The sequence below is a fragment of the Oxyura jamaicensis genome, chromosome Z, assembly GCF_011077185.1.
Source record: "Oxyura jamaicensis isolate SHBP4307 breed ruddy duck chromosome Z, BPBGC_Ojam_1.0, whole genome shotgun sequence".
Lineage (NCBI taxonomy): Eukaryota > Metazoa > Chordata > Aves > Anseriformes > Anatidae > Oxyura > Oxyura jamaicensis.
Window position 1 is genome coordinate 30,451,642 of NC_048926.1, and position 22,837 is coordinate 30,474,478.

Consider the following 22,837-nt stretch of genomic DNA (forward strand, 5'->3'; position numbering starts at 1 on the left):
TTCTTTTTTTGAGGTGCTATTCCTTTACAGCTTCCTCCAGCTTTATCAGAGTTCATGACCACTGAGAAGCTAGTGTTATTTAGATACCTGACTTCATGTGCTCCTTGACAAGAGAAGGAAAAGAAGAGTGGAGCACTGTCCTTTCCTTTGTGCTATTGAGGGATGGTGCCGAGACCTTTGTAGAGGAAAGGACCTTTTTAGATATGACACCAGAAGTGCTGGTATTCACACAGGAGCCAGTGGTTTGTCCTGTGTCATCTCCATCTAGTACAGTCATTATGCTACATAAGGGCAGTAATCTTCATACACAGAAGTTCTGTTTTGGTATTGGATGGGCTTCATATTACTAAATCTTATAAACACTTGACCTGACAATGTCATTTTTCAGAAAAGCACATTCATATAACCACTGTAAAGAAAAGTACTTCAGAGACCATTTTCTGTAATGCCTTGGAAGTGCTGCTGAACCAATATTCACTGTGATGTGTGGCAATAGAGTTCTTTAAAAGCATGTTTTTTGGGTCAGCTCTCCTGCCTATTGTGTCTGGAAAACAGCCTAGAAAATATGGAAACTTGTTGAAACATCCACAGATAAAGAATTTCAACAAAATTCACCCTTCAGCATCACTGAAATAGAGAATTATGGTAATTGCTGAACTATAAATTTATGCTAATTGCCTTTCATTTTTAGACCAGTGCTGTTGTTTTCAGAATATCCTTGGTATCTATTTGAAATATATTTTCCTAATTATAAACCATTAGTTGATGTTTATTTTCATTTGTAAAACTGGCATAATAGGTATAAATGCAGGGTATAAAGTTCAATATACCAACCTTTTATATATATATATGTATTTTTCCAACCATTACAAAATGCATGTGGGCTGTCAGACTAAATGAATATTGATTATTTTGAATGACTTAAAACTGTTGTAATTCAAATACAAAATACCCATTAAAAGATTAAAGCTATATTTCACACTCTAAACTGAAAATTTTACATTGAATATATTCTGTGGTCAAACCTGTACTCCACTTTTATGCACATCCTTCTAATGCCTACTTTTTTTGTGTGACTTCTTAATGGGGAACTATGTTTTGTATTTGAATAATTCATATTGTTTTGAAATGAAATACACTAATATAAAGTGAGATTTATTAACAAATCGTATTTTTGATCCACAGGAAACATCCTTTCAGACTCATTTTCCAGTCCTGTTCCTGCACTAGAGAAAACAAAAATCAAAGACAAAGACAGGGCAGATTCCAATGACTCTGTCATTACATCTGAAGAATCAGTGGCCTGTGTGCCCATGTCTGATAACTGTAGAAAAGAAGAGAGTTTGAAATCTCAGTATCAGTCTGTGTCACCCATACCATTCCATAAGCCGCAGGAACATACTTCTGAGGTGGAAAACCCAGGTAAAGAGGAAAATGTCTCTACAGAGGATGATGTCAGTGACCTAGAAAGCTGTGGAAGTATCTTGGAACATGGAGAAGTGCCTGTTGCAAAAAAGGATGAAGAAGATGGCATGGAAACATCTAGTGTATGTGAAGCCAATTTTCATCATTATATTCATATATTCCTGATTTAATGAAATGTGAACGAACATGTTCCTAGTGAGAACTGATATCCATATTAAAGCAGTTAAGAATATGCATGATTTTAATCTTGTGCTAATATGAGCGTGTTCTGAAGTGTTCAGGCAAGAGTGGGAATTCAGATCCAAAAGCAGAATGTTTTTGGAGCTTACTTGTTGACGTATTTTTCATCTGATTTTAGATTTCAACTAATCTTGTTTTGTATCTGTGAATTTGATCTGTCAGTCACTACTCTCAAGCTATTCCCATGTTCACTGCCTGTCAGTATTAACACAGCTACCAGCTTTAATTATTGCTATTGACCTGAAATACAAATTATTACAGAAGCACAGAATGGTTTAGGTTGGAAGGGACCTCTGTAGGTCATCTGGTCTAATCTATCTGCCCAAGCAGGGACACCTAGAGCAAATATTGCACTGGACCATGAACAGATGGCTTTTGAGGATCTCCAATGAGGGAGACTCCACAGCCTCTCTGGACAACCTGCTCCAGTGCTCTGTCAGCCACACAGTAGAGAAGTGCTTCCTGATGTTTAGATGGAACCTCCTGTGGTCCTGTTTGTGCCCATTGCCTCTTGTCGTGGCAAAGGGCACCACAGAAAACAGCATGGCTCCATCATCCTTGTACCTTCCCTTCAGGTGTTTATACACATTGATAAGATTTGCCCTGTACCTCCTTTTCTCCAGGCTGAACAGCTCCAGCTCCATTGGCCTTTCCTCATATGAGAGGTGCTCTAGTCCCTTGATCGTTGTGGTGGCCCTCTGCCAGACTCTTTCCAGTATGTTCATGTCTCTCTAGTACTAGGAGCCCAGAACTGGACATAGAACTCCAGGTGCAGCCTCCCCAATGCCGAGAAGAGCGGAAGGATCACCTCTGGTGATACTTGCCTGACGCAGCCAAGAATACATTTAGCTTTTGTAGCAGCAAGGGTACACGGCTGGCTCATGTTCAACTTGGCGTCCTCCAGGAGTCCTGCCAAGCTGCTTTCCAGCTGGGTGGCCCCCAGTATGTGCTGGTGCCTGGATTTGTTCCTTCCCAGGTGCAGGACTCTGCACTTCTCCTTGTTGGACGTCATGAGATTCTTAGCCCAGCACTCCAGCCTGTTGAGGTCCCTCTGGGTGGCTGCACAGCCCTCTGATGAGTCAGCCACTCCCTGTAAGTTTTGTGTCAACTGCAATTAGAGATGAGTGCTGTATTTGGTATCATGTATCTGTGTTTCAAAAAAAAAAATTTTTTTTTGACCCTTTCTTATGTGAAAGTATACTTTTCTGTACATACCTGTAGTATCTGGGAAAAGGGCTGGAGGCATGTCCTATGAGGAGAGGCTGAGGACACTTGGGTTGTCGAGTCTGGAGAAAAGGAGGCTGAAAGGTGACCCCATTGCTCTCTACAAGTGCCTGAGGAGGGGAAGTGAGCGGGAGGTGCTGGTCTCTTCTCCCTGGTCACTAATGACAGGATGTGTGGGAACGGCACAAAGCTCTGCCAGGGGAGGTTCAGATTGGATATCAGGAAACATTTCTGTACTGTGAGGGTGATCAAACACTGAAACAGCCTTCCTAGAGAGTTGGTGGGTGTCCTGTGCCTGTCAGTGTTCAAGAAGCATTTGTACAATGCCCTCAATAACGCGCTTTAATTTTTAATTAGCCCTGAGAGGTCAGGCAGTGGGACTTGTTGATCTTTGTAGGTGGAACTTCCAGATGAACTAAAATTTTCTATTCTTTCTATTCTGTTCTATTCTGCTGTTACTCTGCTCTGAAGGGTGGGCAGCTTTGATTTTAGGGAGCAGATTGAAAAATGAAAAGCTGTAGTGGTAGTCACAGAAGCTAAGTTTGGCAAATTCCCAGTTTGGTAGAGAGAGAGCAGGCAGTCTACTGCCAGATTGCCAGACTTGGTAGGAATTAGATTTTGGAGGTGTAAGTAAAATCACACTGACCATTTCACAGGCACAAAGTGTGCACTAATGATTTTTTTTTTCTGTTTTGGGAGTTTTAATAAATGTGTGTTGGAGATTCTATTAATCTCTTTCAGTGCCTCTCAGCAATTTATATATCACATATCACATAAGAGGTTTCAGCTATTCTCCATTATAATTGCTTGCTCTTTCATGTGTTTTTATTATAACTTTTTACAAGTGTGTTGTACAAATGCAATTAAAGAGGCAGATCTTTCCATCTTTCCCTTTTTAATTTGTTGGTATCTTCTAGATCATAAACCTGTATGATGCTTTAACCTCATCTTCTTCCCTCTGCTTATCACAGTAAATACTATCTCATTTTGTAATTTCCTTCACACTTAACAGAAGTAATTTTCAACCTTCACAGCATTCAAGGGGCATGTGTGTAACTTGTTGGGTTGCTTCCAGGTACTGAGGAACAAAGTTAGGTGGTCCATAGAAATCATGTGAGACTGTTAACTTTTTGTCAGTACACTTGTGCTTCCTCTACTCCTGAATTTCCAGTTGTGACCAGCAACTGATTTATTTTGTGATATCCCCCATGGCACCCAAATCTGGAATTATGAATGCTGCACATCTAGAGGTTGCAGCATTGGCTTTAGTTCTTAAAGCCTGGCTGACTTCAAGCTGAAAGTACACAAGGGTGTTTGAGGGAGGAAAGAATTTCCTCATATCCCAGTGTGCTAATCCTATGTCAGGAGTCTTAATTTCTTTTCTGAACTCCAGATTTTTATTTTTTTTTAATTTCCAAGGGATTCCTCAAGGAACGCTTTCCAAGCGTTTCCTCAGGTATTTTGCGTTCTGTCACATATGAAGTCAGTGGATTGCTGCCACATTTTCCAAAACACAGTTAATGGCTACATTATATTTCTAGCTCTCCAGAACTGTTCTTTCTCTCAAACATCACCTGAGCAAACCAGGATTTATGCTTTGTAAGTTTGGAAGGACTGTAGAAACCTACACCTCAAATAGTTTGTGTGTGCAAAAGATTGCTTTTTCTTAGTTAGAGATTGTATTTTGCATTAGAGACAAATACTTCGTTGTTACCCTAAAGGTACCTTGGGCACCCTGATCATACATGCAAAACTGGTATCTGCACTTATTTGTAGGAGACAGGTTTTGTTCATCAAAATTAACTGCAGAATTCCATGCTAAATTAGTTGTGATTTTCCTTTTCAGTCAGCAGAAGCTGAAAGAAAGAAAATATCTAAAAGTTGGAGACATCCACTAAATAAACCCCCAGCTAGATCTCCAATGACTTTGGTTAAACAGCAAGCAACTAGCGATGAAGGTGAGTGTACTGTTTAGTAATTTTTTCTGATAGTCTTTTCCTGTGCTTAGGCCATATAAAGGCATTTTCAAAAACAATGGGAAATATAACCAGTGTAGGGTTATTGCATGAAAAGCATTCAGTGTGGCCTCTGAATCCATGTCATATGCTTTTGTACTGTTTTCACACGAATTCTTCAAAAAACAGTGGATCTATCATTGTAAAAACCTCCGAGCAATGTCATTTAGAATGCATGTGTTCACAAATCAAATCTTCCTTGTTAGAGCTCAGAGCAACTGTGTTGATGACTAAGCTTTTCATTGAGTAAACATAGAAAAAAAAGTCACAAAAATCTTTTGAATACAGAACTCAGGTGTAAATCATAATCCCCCTTGCTGGTTTAAATCTGCTTTTTCCTGGTCTTTTTGATAGAAGTTGGACATTTGTAGTCAGTCTTTTAAGTTCCTGTAGTTCTCATTCAGAAAAAAAAATGCTACTGACTTCTGGGCATAGATTTCCAGGTTTTTGCTTAGGTTCGTACTGAAATAATGAACTTCTGTCGTTCTGTCATTTTGATAAATCAGTTTTTCTCTGTTGTTTTAGAAGTTGTTAAAAAGATTATTTTGAACACATCCCCTCCACATTTCTCCTATCTCTAGAAATGGTTCTAACTCTAATGAGTAGTTTGCAAGAAGTTAAAATAAGGCTTACGGTTTCACAAACGGAAAAAGAGGTGGAAGAACATAGATCTCTTTTTAGATGTTGTGAAAAAGACCTTTTGAGTATTGGAAAGAAACAAAAGGCCTCATATGAATTTCTCTGGACGAACAATTCTTTAAATATTTTATTAGAACAGTTTTCTGTTCTCTTCTAAGAGCCAGAAAGCAATTGGAAACAGGGTAAAGTCCGGCCTGGGAGTGTGTTAAGACCGAGCTTCTGATGTGGCATGTAGATACTTACAGTTATATATATTTTGACTGTAATGCTGAGTAGTGACCACAAAATTCCACTGTTTAACTCTTTAATTGCATAAATTAGAAGCCTGGTGTTAGGCAATAATTTAGTTTATGCTTCTCTGTGTTGTCACTATAAGTTGCCGGTATGCATGGTATTATATACTATATGATAACTTCAAGAATATAAAGGAATGGAATGAAGCAGGAATTAAGACAAAGAAGCAAGTCCGTAAGTAATGACAATAAGCAACATTAATATATTGAACAGAGTTCGATATACAATAAATATGTAAATAATTCTCCAGCCAATAAATTTAGTGCTCTGGAACTAGACAGCATAGGGATCCAAAAAGTTAGAATAATTCTCAGAACTTCTCAGACACTCTTTATTTGGGAACATACATGAGTGCTTTAGCATCAGAGAGCCTCCATCTTGTTTGAACAGGCTACAAAAGTTAAAAAGTTTACCCAGGGTATGGATTTGCTTTTCTAAAGTAAACAGAAACTTTGCTTTACCCTGCATGCACATACACAGCCAGCAAGACGGGATGAATAAAGCTACTTTATTCTATCAGATGTGACTTGTGAAGTTAATTGAACTGTGCATCAAAACTATCCATCAAAATGGAAAACAAATGCATACCTTGTTCGTATTGCCTCAATGTTTTAGTTCTCTAATTCACAGCTGTTTTTTTTTCCAGTACTGTATGCCAGAATCTCTTTAGTTAGCAGAACTGTAGATTGGTCATCATGCTCCCTTTACCATTTTGATATTCTGTAATACAAAATGGACTCAATAACTCATCAGAGGCTACAGGTCTGATTCCAGCATTGTTGTATGCTTCAGTGTTTACCTGTGCTTTATACCTGTATTTTGTTTAGTGCTCTCATTTTATACTTTAGGTGGTATAGGAGTCTTACTGGTTTTCTTTTCTGAATTATTATGGCTAGTCAACGGTCACTGTTTCATACAGCTGCAAAAGACTTCCATGACTTCTAAGAAAGACAGCATGTCTATTAATTGATTCTTCTTCTTGTAACAAAAGAATATTTTAGTTAGCATCAGTTTAGGCTTTGTTGAGCTGGGTGCTGTAATTTTAGCTTGTTCCTCATCAATACATCTCTGTCCTTGTTCCAGGCCTAAAATCATTGATTTGCTTATTCTTTATCAGTAGTTTGAGAAAGCCATAATCTCTCTCTCTTTTTTTTTTTTTTTTTTTTAATCTGAACCTCAGTTTTGCAAGACAGGATACTTCAATTAGCTGTTAAGCATCTTTCTGAAAATAAGAGATGGCTTAGGCCCATGATCTGTATCATATATGGATATGTTTGGATACCTTGAGGGCTAGACAGAGCATATTTCAGAAAGTATTATGGTAATTTGCACAAAAAGTATTATGGTAATTTGCACTAATATTAAGATTCATCTAGTAAAGTAATTAAAGATCTAAATATGTGGTAGTTTGTAGTGAATTTTCTTTTTTATAATTAGAAATTAGAGTGCTTTTGCTTGCTGATGCTTTTTTAACATTAGCTATGTTAAAAAGTAGCCTAAAATTGACACTTAAGCATGAATTGTCTGTGATATAATCTGGCCAGATGATGATGTGATTACACTAGTTTATTAATCTTAATAATTTGTTTGTTGGCATCCTGATGTCTTAATTTTATGTGAAAGTAGCAGCATCCCAACAGGAAGTCATATACCATTACTTACTTACCAGTCTTTCCTCTTTACGTGATGATTGTCCTTCTAGTAGATAAGGATATATTTTTGATAGGAAGGAAAAAGCTGTCTTAGAATCGTTTCAATTACCTATTAAGCACCCGTCTGCTTGTTGACTGAAGGAAGTAATTAAGAGTTTTATTGGACGTGGCAGTTACTGGTATTTTCTGGCTGGTACTGGAGCCTGATATTATGCATCTGCTTCTCTCTGCGATCTAATTTACCAGCATGCTTTTGTGAGAACACCAGAAGAGAGACAATAGATTTTGGTGAAAAAAATGTTTACATCCAAGACAGAGATTGAAGAACCACTGGGAGAGACTGGCAAACTGACGCCTCATTAGCTTTCCTGGCGCATGCTGACGTGTGAGTTAGAGATCTGTGGCTAGATGGATGCCAGTCAAAGGAGATTTTTCTGATTGTGTTCCAGAATGTTTGTTGTTGGATATCAGGGGAGTAATCAGTATCAATGTACTAACAATTATGTTCCCCTTTATGAACGTGCTTCATCCGTATTCTGGAGTTTACCAGAAATGTAGTTCAGCATGTATACTTAACTCAGTTCTTGTTCTCTGTGGTTTCTGTACAGAAATGCTGCCAGTAAGGGCTGATACTGCAGTCTCTTGGAACCGTAACTGCTGATTTAATCTGTTCTATTCTTCTACGAGGAGGGATATGTGCATTGATACACTGATTTATATTTTAGTTTATCTGGGTTCAATCAATTCATAAACGCAAACAAAATGGAGGAAGGAGAAGAAGAAATGAGGTAGTGCTGTTATGGAAAATTAAAAAAGTAGGGCTTCACAGTTCATCTGCAAATCATGCCACTTTAGTTGGATAGTCTGTTTGTAGCCATTTCTAATACAGATAATTTATATTCAAATTAATATATTTGAAGTCCTTCACATACTAGGCTTCTAATAGGAAGTTTCTGCAAATAGAGGTGATCAGAGACTTAATATGAAGGCAGCGTTCTTTGAAACTGTCAGCCATTTGCTATCATATTTAACAGTGTGCTTAAATCTTCACCAAGACTTTCTGGATTTTCTATTAATACAGAGTCCTTTGGCAGATTTTTTTTTTTTTTTTTTTGTACAGAATTGCTTTGACATTAAATTTAATATTTTTTTGTTATCACTGCATATGTTTCTTTATATGCGCATATGTTTCTTTATATGCATGTTTCCTTGTGATCTGAATGTTTCTTTGACAGAGGAAGGATTGGGTTAATTGTTTCTTTGTGGTCTATTGCTGTCATATTTTTAAAAATCTTCCCCCCCCACCTCCCCTTTGAAGTTTCTCCCTATGTGTATCTGATGTCTGACTATCCCTTATTATGATTTTTTTTTTCTCTGTGTGTGTGTGTGTGTGTGGAATTAATTCCTAAAGGTTTGAACAATGAGAAATACAGGGGACTGGGGAATCAGTCCCAGAAATTATAGCTCAGGCTGCCAGTTCAGAAAAATAAGTGCAGCAGTACTGTGTGAGTTGTATGTCACAGTCAAAATATTAATATATTTTACGTAATGAACCTTGGTTTTATCATCAATGCTGGTATATTAGCTTGTGGTAATATTATTCTTCTGTGTGTAATGCAGTTATATTTCTGCTCACTTAAGCAGTAAAAAAGCAAATTCAGCAGAAGGTACAAGTATACCGACTTTGGATGCACACTGATTGGTCCCAGGGATTACTTTCCAGCAATATTTGGGCATGCAACATTAGAAACTGTTTTTAGATTCAAGCTGGCTAAAATTTTACATTGCCCTAAATGATATAATAACGGTATATAGGTTTAGCTCAGTGTGGATTTCTTTGTGTACAGCCTTTCGTATTTTAAGTATGAATCAGAAGTTCAAAGCCATTTCCTTACTTTGAAAAATAATAGAGAAAGCTATTGTGAATAGTAGCTTGGTCAAGAGTTTAATTTATTAGTAAAAATGGCTAGTTTTAAAGCTGTAGTTTCTTCTGCTATATATGGTCTTCTGCTATAGCATGAAATAAAATTCATTCACTTTTAATGTTCACTGTCAGCATCATGTGAGATGTTCCTGAGCTGAAATGAATAGTCAAGTTATATAAGGCATGTTCAGTAATGTCATAGGTAGGTTAAACATGCTGAAAAAAGGCAAAGTTACACTTCTAGATGTAATTATATTTCTTTTGCTTTGGAGCTTAGAATAGCAGACTTTACTTGAGGATTCTTATTTAGGACAAAAATGTTAACCCTCTTTTTCTGATGTTACTTCAGAGCTAGAGAGGAAGTTGCTAACTAATTGATAAAGGCATGCTTATTGTTTCCACACTAGTATATTGTAGTTTGTAGTGCTTTCACTCCCATACTGTATTGATCTTGGTTTTAAGTAGAAATTAACTTCTTTAAAAATACATTGCTCTTATGTGGGCTTGGAGGTAATTAAGTAAAGAATTTGCATTTTTCATTCTTCAGAAGCTAGTGTTGAAAGAGACTAGCACTATTGAGAATCTACAACTGCATCACTATTGTAGAAAAATTGTTTTCTGTCAATTCCTCTGTACCCACTTTGCTTCTGATTTGCTTAAATTTAACTTCTGGAATTGACTATCATACTTAAGAAAAAGTTCTAGAGTTTATGTAGTGTGTGGTATCCTTTAGGCTCAGAATTTTACAAAATTGCAGCAGAATTTTAGTAGCTATTTAGAAAAGGGAGGTTTTGAAAGGTCAAAGATAAGCTTTTGCTGAGTGTCAGTTACTCTTGTCAAGCTAGCAGCGGATCTCCAGAAATGGCAAGAACTGACAACTCTTATGATAGCCACGGGTGGCTCTTGTCCCTTGACATCTTTCACAGGCAGGGCTAATCTGCCTCAGATTGGACACACAAATGCCAGAACCATTATTTTGACTGAAGAAGGAAATACAAACCAGTTCCTCTAACCTTTAACCATCATTTGCTGGACGGTGGTATATGGAGCATTCATTAAGACCCATTGTCCCACAGACGAACCTTACAATTCTAATTGAACAGCTTTCTGAGCTTTAAAATGTAGTTTACAACTCGAAGGAGTAGATAGAATGGCAGTCTTAGATTAAGAGGCACGTATAATTTCTTGTTATTGAGCGTGCTAAAAGGAAAATGTTATTCCTGCTGTAGGAGTGCAGCTTTTCAACAGCTTTCTCAAGGATAGCTATGGAGTCAATAGGCAAACTGGTTAGGAAATGGTCCAAGGAGACGGTTGTCTCTTCTGTATGCATATCTTCTGGAGTCAAACTTCTGCTTCTATAATTAAGGTCCAAAGAGAAACACAGAAAATGTATGACTTGCATTTAAAGAGGATTACTTCCCTGTGGTATTGGTACAGAGGATTGTGTGATCTATTATCCTAGTCCCAAGATGGTAGTCTTATTTTTTTTTTTCCAAATTAAAAAAAAAAACAAACAAACCCTTCAGAGGGTTTGCCTTTGTCTGTCAAAATCCAAAGCTGCTTTGTAAACCATCAGTATTAGAAGTGACTTGATTTGAGTGCCAGTATTGTTTTACTCAATCCCATTTCCTGGCTGAGAAGTGTGTATATTTTTTTTAATGGTACAAAAATAATGCTTCTTTAAAAAACAAATTACAAGAACTTAAAATTACAAATAAATTTTACACAGAAATTGATCCCTAGGAAAGATTGAGTGCAGTTGTTTTCTAGAGTATGTACTGTATACATTGTTGATGGAATATTTGTTTTAGTGATCAGTGTGGGGACCATTTCATTTTTAGGCAAGAGATGCCTGAAGATTTGGATAATTTTCAGTATTTTTCCATTTTTATAACTTTTATAGAAGCACATACTGACAAGTAAATGGGACAATTTTTTTAGAGTGTTTCACAAATAATAATATTTAGGTTGTGTGCTAGCCTGGAAAATTCTTAGAAGGCAGAAGAAAATTGAAAAGAAAAAGCCTGCTATACTAATACTATTACACTGATAACACTTTTTTTTTCAACTCTGATAGAGAATTAATAAAGGTAGAGAACACTCCAGTGTTGACTTTCAGGGGTTATTCTGTAAGTATCCAGAGGTTAAAGAGATACTAAATAAAGGAAGAATTAAATAAAATAATATTTATGTCTTTATCTACAGAGGCTTATGGATTTCATCAAATCCTTTATGATGCAGTTATTTTGTATTATTGACATGATATTGAGCCACAAAACTGAGCACAGGAAGTTCCGCACCAACATGCGAAAGAACTTCTTCACAATGAGGGTGATGGAGCACTGGGACAGGCTGCCCAGGGAGTTTGTGGAGTCTCCTTCTCTGGAGATATTCAAGGCCCGTCTGGATGCCTACCTGGTCAACCTGCTCTGAGGATCCTGCTTTGAAGGGGGTTGGACCCAATGATCATATGAGGTCCCTTCCAACCCTTTCAATTCTGTGAGTCTGTGATATAGACCACATACTAAAATAAAGATATAGGTGATCAGGTCTGAGTAGTGCTTAATTCTGTGAAATAAATGTAAATTGAAATATATATATAGAATCATAGAATGGCTTGGAATGGAAGGGACCTTCAAAATCACCCAGTTCCAACCCCCTTGCCATGGGCAGGGACACCTCCCACCAGACCAGGTTGCCCAAAGCCCCATCCAGCCTGGCCTTGAACACCTCCACAGCTGTGAATGCCATGGGGCATCCATAGCTTCTCTGGGCAACCTGTGCCAGTGCCTCAACACCCTCTGAGTGAAGAATTTCCTCCTAATCTCTAATCTAAATCTCCCCTCTTTTAGTTTAAAACCATTCCCCCTTGCCCTGTCATTATCTGATTGAGCAAACAGTCGCTCTCCATCTTTTTTATAAGCCCCCTTTAAGTATTGAAAAGCAGTAATGAGGTCCCCCCAGAGCCTTCTCTTCTTCAGGCTGAACATCCCCAGCTCTCTCAACCTTTCTTCATAGGAGAGGTGCTCCAGCCCTCTGATCACCTTTGTGGTCCTCCTCTGGACCCACTGTAACAGATCAACGTCCTTATTGTGCTGGAGGCAGCACTTGAAATGGGGCCTCACAAGAGAAGGGCAGAGCAGAGGGCGATAATCCCCTCCCTCGATCTTCTGGCCACGCCTCTCTTGATGCAGCCCAAGCTGGAGTTTGATTAGCTTAAATGATCTTCAGTAAGCTCATGAAACTATGGCAAACTATGGTGTTTCTGGTATTTCATTAGTAAATCAGTAAGCATGTGTTTGCATGTCAATAGTAGTTACTGAAAATTGCAATCTAATTTTATCTATTGATCAAAACTTCTAGTTGATAAGTACAGTGACCACAAGCAAATTGAATTGGATTGCAAATTAAAAATTTTATTCATTAAAAAATTGTAAAATATTACATGAGGGAATGGAATAGAGAAAGCAGCTTGTAATAAGTCTTCCATGGTACTGTAAATTAAAGCTTTTCAAAAGAGCAGATATCAGCCAGTCTTCAGCTTATAGTTTATTCTTTTGCACTGCCAGCTACATTTTTTGCTGATAGGCTATGCAGTAAATTCCAGCAGGTTTTCTTTTGTTTCTGTTTCAATTTTGATTACATGCTTCTTTGAACTAAATTGCAAATACGATGGCTTGTCTTTAAACTTGCACAGTGTAAAGACAGGTGAAATTACTGGAATTGCTATAACGTACATTATATATGAAAATGGAAATTTTAACACAACTATGCTATTTATATTTTGTGTTGGCAGTTCTTACTGCCAACTGCTTACTTATATATGGTTTCTTGATTAGTGGGTCATGCCTGAGCTTGGTTTTCAGATGTGTCTGTATTTGTGGAGTCAATAGTATCTCATGTTTTTTAGGATCAGTGAAAATTCATTGCTTGTGTTTCAACTTATGTAGCCAGAATTAGTAGACATCTTTGAGAATATAAGTCTTAGCTTAATTCTGTATTTCATATTCACTAAGAAGTTGTGTAGTTATTTTGGGAACTCAGAGGATGAAAGGTTTATTTTTAACCCTTACATTTAAGATGTACTTTTGTGGTCCATTGTTTGAAGTAGAGAATTACTTTCGTTTTCAGCACTAAGCAAGCAAAGTAAATTTTTTTTTCTTTCTTCTAATGATAATATTTAGTCCTTTAAGAGTTTTTTTTTCACAGATTATGTAGATGTGAACTGATTCTGTAAGTCATGAATCTTCAGAACTTTCTCAAAGTTAGTTTTAGGAACATAGTAATATAAACGGGGTTTTAGTAACCTTACCATTGAATATAAAAAAGATTGGGTTTTAGTAAAGTCTGACTAGGTTCTTTTAGATGTTCTCCATATGGATAATTCAATGCATAATAGAGAATTTACTTTTTTGAAGATAATTGAAGTTACATAGGTTTAGTAGAGTGATACAGCATGTGCTTAAATCACAATGTACAAAAATCACAAGTACAAATTACATTTAGGAGAGTGTAGCAATTGCAATATACAGTTCTGTCATGATAAAAATACGAATTTCATTACTGGTGTCATTAATAATAAGTTCACTGTCATGATGCTGGTTGTCTCCAGTCTCTCAGAAGGAATAAATGGGTTGCATCTGGCTCATCCCATTGCTTTCCATTTGTTTCTCTTTTGCCATGGGAACAGTACTTTCCTAATACTTTATTTTCATGAAACACCTGAACCATCACCCTGAGGAGGATCAGTATCAAAACAGACACCTCTTGAGCATTTATTTTCCTTGATATACATCGGTGCAATCACTTTAATGGAGTCTGTCTCAGTAGACCATTGTAAATGATCCCTCTTCATATCACATACTTTATAAGGCTTCAACTTTGAGTCTAAGAAATAATTTTGATTGTCTGTGTGCATTGCTTTTACACTTCTGTAGCGTCTTTTTTGTTGTTCTAACATGCTATGTGTTTGTTTCTCTTCTGACTACTGCACTACTGCCAAGTAACTTCCCAACAACTAGCAAAGCCCTGCTTTTCTTCCCTTTCTTTGGCATGTTAGAACCTTTCAATTTTTCAAATTAATTTTAAGTATCAGCATGACCAATGATTTGTTCTTCTGTCCATGAAAAATCTTGGTCATGGTTTTTCTATCCTTCCTTTTCAAAGTTATTGTTGAAGCTTTGCCAGCCTTTGCTGATATTTATAATAATCCATCCCTCTTCTAAGGGTAGTGGCTCTGTCTGCAGCCAGTCTTACCACTGTTTGTTCTTAATCACAATATAGGTTGTCTCTACTAGGTTCTTATTTGCAACTAATAATGAATCAGAAAGCCTGTTTTTGCCAAAGTTATCATTACTGCTTGAATGTGTACCACTCACCATTGGGAATATCTTGCCAACTATGCCAGTTAATGTCAGTCTAATACACAGTGACCAGGTTCCTTAGGATGTTCCACACATGGAGGGTTTCAAACATAACACAGCATTTCATTTGAAGACAGTTGATGTTACATGGGGTTTTGATTTTGCGGGGTAATACAGAAATGTACTTAAGTCACAGTACAAGTGCAAATTACTTTCAGCAGAGTGTAGGAAGTGTAATTGTTGTGGTTTAACACAGCTGGCAGGCAGCTAAGCACCACGCAGTCATTCTCCCACTCCTCCCACAGTGGGAGGGGTAGAGAAGGAAAAAGGTAAACATTGAAGAAGTTTTTGGTTGAGATAAGGACAGTTTAATAAGAAACAAAACAAAAGGCAAAATAAAACAACAAAAAAACAAAAGAATAGTAACAACCCCCCCCCCCCCCAAAAAAAAAAAAAATGATGCACAATGCAATTGCTCACCAACAGTCAACTGATGCCCCAGCAATAGCAGCCCCTGCCCCTGCCCAACTACCCCCAGTTTTATTGCTCAGTGTGGTGTTACATGGTGTGGAATACCCTTTCAGTCAGTTTGGGTCAGCTGCCCCGGCTCATCTCTTGGCTCTTCATGCACCCCCAGCCTCCTTGCTGGCAGGGCAGCACAAGAAGCTGAAATGTCCTCAGCTCTGTGTGAGCACTGCTCTGCAACAACTAAACCATCAATGTGTTATCAGCATGGTTTTTTTTTTTTTTTTTTTGAACTCTGATTTTTTCTGACTTTTCAAAACGTTTTGAGATCTACCACAGCTGGAATGTTGCAGCTTTTTGATATTTTACTTTTTAAATAAATCACCCTATTATTTTCTCTTTTGAGCTAAACTTTATTTAGTCCAGGAGCTGTTAGCTTTAGTCTCTAGTGCTTTGCTTCAGTTTGGCAGTCTTCACATACACTTTTTATGAGAACTGAAGCCTTAATTTATAATTCAGCAATTGAAGTCTCTAACCAAAAATGTATACGTATTTTAGAATACTGTCACAAAAAAATTGAAGTGTTTGCAATTTCATGTTTTTCTATGAAAGTTTGGCTTGCATACTAAAAAAAAACAAACAAAAAAACAAAAAAACAATTTCTGAAATTAAGTTCGCTGATATACTGCAGGAACAGTGAAGTTCAAAATTCCAAGTCTTTCTCCCTGACCACATTTTTTTATTAGTTCCTCCAGGACATTTGAAACTATCTGTAATGCCTCCCAGGGCTGAGATTATGTTCAACTACCTGAAAAATAACAGATGCTGCTATGCTGTTCATTGCAGAGAATGCTGCTGTACAAAACCAGGAAACATCAGTGGAACATAACCCCAAGCAGCAAAATCATGGTTGTGATTGGCAAAAGCAAATTGTACTGTATTAGTGTCTATGGCTTTTCACATCTGCTGGGTTAAATCAGCAAATACTGGCAACAGCCCATTCTGCAAATGGCCCAAATGTTTTCCGTCTGAGAATCTGAGTTTAACTTAGTAAGCAAAAATCACTCAAAGCAATGGTATTGAGTGTTGGAACAAGTTTGTCACGAACTATTAAACCAATAACATTTGTGAGAACATTTATTTCATTCACTTACACATTTGGGAAACAGCGCAGTAACTGTTCATATGTACTTGGTTTTAGAAGGAGTTGTCTTTCTATGAAAACCTGTTCTGGGGTATAATTTTCATTTTATCTAGATATTTCGTTAATTGTTTAACTTTTCTTAGATATGTAGAGGGATACAGGTGTCTATAAATACTTGCATAACTGAGAACTGGTATATCCTGCATTACATTACAGAGATTAACTAATACAATATAAATACTCTTTTCAGGTACAAATGTGGTCGCAGGAACTAGAATGGAATTTGGCATTGGTAATCACCTTAATAAAATCAGTACCACTATGGCTGAATTATTGTATGATACAGTGAGTTTTGTAACAATGTTTGCATTTATTTAAAGTCATTAATTGGCTGGCAAAGTGTTTCTGTCTCTCTTTGAAGCAGAAAAGGACTACTTGCTCTATTCGCACAGGAAACAAGATATTTAACCTCACTATGAATTCTATCTGGCAAAATAATACTACAATGAAGCATTACAGTTGCAGTAAAGTAAAAATGTCCCAGTACTTCATGAAAAATTGGAATCTCTAGCCACTGTTAAGGATGGCAGTGAGGAGGTATTTAAACATATGGAAGTATCCTTCATTATGTCATCCCATTAATACTTTTGGGGTATTGATCCATTGTAGTTGTAGACTTGTGTGAATATTGAGTCACAGACAGAAACATAGCAGAAGTTTAAAGCAACAGACATTGTTCATATGAGAGTCTCTTAAAAAAAAAAAACAACAAAGTTTTGCATACTAACAGACTTGTGTGGTAATGTCCCATTAAAAGGAGATGAAGGGCAGACCTGTCATCCACTCCCCATGCTTTTCATCAAAGCGTACCAACGTCAGTGATATATTTAATGATTTGTTTCTAAAGTGTATGAATAACATGAGATACATAGCCAAAGGGTATCCATTAAAGGGTTTTAAGCATACGTTTACTTTAGCACAGCTCAGCTTTGTCTTTTTACTTGTACCTATGATGCACAATACCTGTGCAACAGAACTCTATGTTTGTGTCTGAATCCGTTACTCTGACCAAGTTCTTTAGATGCATGTAGTACCAAATTTACTGGAAGATATCAGCAGAGTGATACAGCAATGTACTGAGATCACAATACAACCACAATATAGCAATTGCATTATACTGTTGGATTGCATAAGAAATGTGTCTTTCACTACTGGTATTTATATGCTCACTGTCAAGATGCTGGATGTCACCAATAGCGAGAAAGCATTACATGGGTTGAAGTCAGCTCAGACCTGTTGCTGTCTTCAAAGGTCACTTTGCTCCATGGTCAGCTCTTACACTCTGTGTTGGACTGAGCCACATACACAGTTCCTATATTCTGGTCTGGCTGGCTCAGGAAGACATTAACACTCTTCTCATCAGCTCAGGGAAAAACATTTACACAACAAAGTGATCCACCCAACTGATACAGCTGTTTATCTAAAACAAAGACCACCATCTGGTCCTCTTTATGTTGTGATAAATTCAGCTTCTTTTGCAACAGCTGTGGTCAGTCACTCCCTAGATTTTTTTTTCCTGAAATTCATGAGCACAGAGCCCTTGCCCATCCCCTCTGAGTCTTCTTGCATTGTAGGGGTTTATTGACTGATAACATGATGCATGAAGGATAAATGTATAAATTAGAGGAACAATGCCCTGATTTACATACAAAATGTCTCCATCATAAAGAATATTTCAGGAGAGACTGCAAGTGTTTGTTGGGCAGAATAAAGGAGTCTCCACTGCTTAATGTCCTCTTCCACACAGGATGTCCAAGATTTCTTCGTCATACAAAATAATACCTGAGCATGGAGCTCATTTTTATGTTGTACAGAGACAGGAGCGCCTCGTATTTTTGTTTTGTTTCCTCCTTTGAATCAGAGAATTCTTGAAACTCTGAAAGATAACCTCACATTTGTTTCCTGTGAGTAACACATCCTTGTTAATGAACTAAATCTTGTGAGGTCTCTGTAGCTCTTAGTCTTTACACATGGGCAATTGAAGTTTAATTCACAATTGTAAAGGTGGTGGCTGGTTTGAGATTAGAGCTTATCTAAATGTACATTCACAATAATGTTTTGAACTTTAAAAGGATAATAGGTTGTAGAAGTTCTACGATATTTAAGTTCTATGATATTTAACTTTCCCATGCTTGAGGTGGAATGTCATCTGGTCCAACCCCTCTGCTCAAGCAGTGTCTTTCAGAGCTGGTTGACCGAGTCCATGTCTAGACAGCTGTTTAATGCAGCGCATGATACTATTTATTTTTATTTTTCAGTATTAGCAAGGGCACCCTACTGGCTCATGTTCAACTTGGTATCCCCCAGGATCCCCCAGGTCCTTTTCTGACAAGCTGCTTTCCAGCTTGGTGTCCCCCAGTATGTCCTGGTGCCTGGGGTTGTTACTTGCTAAGTGCAGGACCTTGCACTTCTTGTTGAACTGCATTGAGGTTCCTGCCTGCCTATTTCTCTGGTCTATCAAGATCCCTCTAGAAGGCAGCATGACCCTTGGTGTACTCCCAAGAAGTCCACAGATGACAAAACTGAGAGGAGTGGATGATTCAAATTATTAATTAAGGTGTTAAACAGGACTGAACCCAGTATTAACTCCTGGGGTACACTGCTAGTTACTGGCCTCTTACTAGACTTTGTTCCACTGATCACTGGCCCCTGGATTGCGTGCTCATCTGGCCCATACGTCAATAGATTGTTTACAAGGAATTTATTTATGGGATTGTCCAAGGCGTTATTGCAGTCCATGTAGACATTATCCAGTGGTCTGCCGTCATCTACCAGGCCAGTCATTTCATTGTAAAGTCTTACCTAGCTGGCCAAGCATGACTTTCCTTTGGTGAATACGTGGTGGCCAGCCTATAGTTCTGTGTCCTCCTCCTTGCCATTCCTGAAGATAGGAGTGACATCTCCTTTCCTCCAGTTTTCAAGCACTATTGACAATCACCATGATTCAGGTGCATAAAACAAATATATGTCTAGTCTGCTTAAGTTTTCCCTGACTGGATCCTGTTCCACCAAGACTAAATGTTTCTTGTTCCCTGTTAGTTCCTGTAGTCTCTGGGACCTGTGGTTCCAGAGGGTTAGGCTTGCTATCACAGACAGAGGCAAAGAAGCCATTCGGTACCTCAGCCTTTTCCTTTTTCTTTGTAGGTACCCCATGTTGTTCAGTCATGGGCCCACATTCTCTCTAGCCTTCTTTTCTCACCAGTGTACTTATGGAAGCTCTTCTTGTTGACTGTGTCATCCCCAGCCAGTTTCTATTCCATTTGGGCTTTAGCTTTCCTAACTTCATTTCTGGGTGCTCAGACAATGTCTCTGTGTTCCTTCCAGGTTACCTGTCTTTGCTTCCACACTATGTATGCTTCCTTTCTGTGTTTGCATTTGGCCACATGTTCATCTATGCAAGCTTCCTGGCCTGATTTCCTCTTTGTTGGGATGGACGTCTTTTGAGCTTGGAGGAAGTGACACTTCAGTATTAACCAGCTTTCTTGGGCCCGTCTTCTCATCAGGGCCTTATCCCATAGGACTCTTCCAAGTAGATCCTTGAAGTGGCCGAAGTTCAGAGTTGTGACCTTGCTTTTCACCGTTCTCCATGCCCTTAGGATCTTGAACTATACTGCAGCCAAAGCTGTCTTTGACCTTCATTTTCCCAACAAACCCTGTGTTATTAGTGAGTGTGAGGTACAACAGGGTGCCTCCCCTGGAAGATACTGTCAATGCACTCCAGAAACCTGGACTGCGTATGTCCTGCTGTGTTGATCCTCCAACAGATATCAGGGTAGTGGAAGTACCCCATGAAGAACAGGGAATACGAATGTGATACTGCTGCTTTCTGTCTATAGAGGGGCTAGGGCACTTGTTCTACCTGGTCAGGTCTCCTGTAGCAGACAACCACAATAGTTTCACCTTTATATGTCCTCACTTTAATGCTAGTTCATAAGCTTGCAGTTGCTGCTGTTTTGTTTTGTGACTATCTGATTTGTTCTAGCTACGCCTTCTGGGAGTTGTGTGTACGTAGATGTTTTTAATGATGCAATGACAAGTCTTTATTTTTATTTCTTATACTAAATAATTTAAAAATCTTTTAAAAACTTACTTTAATTGAATTTTTATATGTTGCAAGATGTTGCATAAGTAGTCCTTTTTAATGTAAGGATAGTTTATTTTAGTGTAGATTATTTAGTTTTTATTCTATATAATTCTTTAAGCATGTAAATTTCCATATAATAAAGGCTTCATGTGGTAACCAGTGAAATTTCAGTTTTGCAGTGTAAGTAAATAAACCATCTACTGTATCTTTGTAGTTACAAAATTTTAATACATACTGAGAAAGTGTTCTTGGTTGTTCTTCTCTTGGTTTCCCTTCTAAGCAAGGAATTAACTCATACATCTTAGTATATAGTCAGCCACTAATCATGGTGTCTTGTCAACAGAAGATCTCCTGAGACAAATAGTCTCAGAAAAAAAAGAGAACTTAAATGTAAGAAAGCAAATCAGGTAATTACAGATCTCTCTCATTGTTAAGCAATTTCGAATTTGTGTAAGTTGCACTCATATTTCAGGTTAAGCGTAACATTTACACTTGAACATAGGGTTGCATTCTGAATAGAGAAGGCATTTTGCTAAAGAGATGTTTATTTTTGTAGCTAACATGACAGCTTGAATTTTTGATATAATATTTGTTGCTATGGGAATAAATACTATAGGGTGTTATGATTCAGATGGAGATCAAACAACATGAATAGATAGATCAACTGAAGACTTTAAAGATAGTTCTTCGAGTATTTTTCAGTGTGTTATGCATGAGAATTTGGAATCTCTTGAAAAGTGCTGTCAATTGAGCAACTAATGTATATTCAATTTCCTTGTCATGGCTAGCAGGTGCAGCTCCTGTATTTTATTTCCTCTGACAGCAAGATGTATTCTGTAGTATGTGTAAGTTGATTTGACTTTTCTTTACCAAAGAGTGTCAAGAATGCAATAATCACTTTTGTTTTGATTAATTCTTAATTTGGGATGTAGGTTGAAAAAAGCAAATGATACATCTGAGTTCTTACCAGGGGATTCTAATAAGCACCCATACAGAATCCTACTCATGTACTTAACTGCCAGTGAGGAAGCATCAGTGATTTGATCCAGGTGACAGCAGACATGCAAATCAAGACAGATTCCTTAGCTGCATGTCATGTGTTTTTATAAAAGAAATTCTTGCTATAGATATACTGTATACCAGAGACTGTGTCCAATATCACAGCACTGTCTGATCTGAATCTCTCAGATTATCTATTTGGGCCACTGGTAGCTGCTCTTAGAGCAAGGCCAATTTATCACAAAGCAATTTGACTGAATAATGATGTGAATAATGGTGTTGATGGTTGGCATTGTTGCATAAGTGATCATCAAAACTTGTTCTCACAGCACTCAGACAACATTCTCAGGTTCTTGCAGAAAAGTACCAATATGTAAGATTTTCAGTGAAGCGTCATGCTCATAAGTGCTTCATGAAATATTACGCACTGTTTTTGGAAGGTAAATGTGATTTTTGGAGGGCAAAGTTTGGTTTTGTCAAATCTTGAGTATTAAGAAACTGGACTGATAGGTAGTTGTATGCCTGCTTATGACAATGGAGATTCTGAATTTTTTCAGTCTGTGTGAGCACCACAAATTGTTTTCCACAGAATCATCTAGGTTGGAAGAGACCTCCACGATCACTGAGTCCAACCTCTGACCTAACACTAACAAGTCCTCCACTAAACCATATCACTAAACTTTACATCTAAACATACTTTAAGGACCTCCAGGGATGGTGACTCAACCACATCCCTGGGCAGCCCACTCCAATGTCTAACCACCCTCTCGGTAAAGAAGTTCTTCCTAATATCCAACCTAAACCTCCCCTGGCACAGCTTTAGCCCATTCTCCATCGTCCTGTCACCAGGCACATGGGAGAATAGATCAATCCCCACCTTGTTACAGCCTCCTTTAAGGTACTTACAGGGAGTGATAAGGTTGCCATGAGCCTCCTCTTCTCCAGGCTTTTCATTCTTTGAGAATCCTCAGTTGAAATGGATTTTGAATGGAGTGAAACTGGAGGTTCCAGTTGTCTTGTCCCTTTTACCCTTTTAGCCCTGTTACCATTGCAATAAGAGTGTAAGAAGGTGCTGATCCTCTCTGTACCTCTAGCAGACATATCTGGTCAAAACTCTCAATTCACACGAGACACCCTGAACCCCCACCCACATCAACGTGAGTCAGGAAAATAAATTTATTTTAGGCTAAGTCACTGATTGCTCTTCAGTTATGTAGTAAGTAATGGTAGGAGTCAATATATGGGATAAATATCAAAATAATTTCTACAAAAGTACAAGTTTTCCATATTTTTAGTGGGAAATGAACAG

General features: G+C 37.8%; 1 protein-coding gene across 4 annotated transcripts in view; it reads left to right on the plus strand.

Annotated features, from left to right (window-relative positions):
- The window catches only part of KDM4C (lysine demethylase 4C), a 284,404-nt gene that overhangs the window by 154,888 nt on the left and 106,679 nt on the right, over positions 1-22,837 (plus strand). For all 4 annotated transcript variants that reach the window (XM_035309601.1, XM_035309602.1, XM_035309604.1 and 1 more), the window contains 2 exons: positions 1,186-1,547; positions 4,736-4,847. In XM_035309601.1, coding sequence (XP_035165492.1) covers positions 1,186-1,547; positions 4,736-4,847 — 474 coding nt within the window. The remainder of the gene's footprint in view (positions 1-1,185; positions 1,548-4,735; positions 4,848-22,837) is intronic.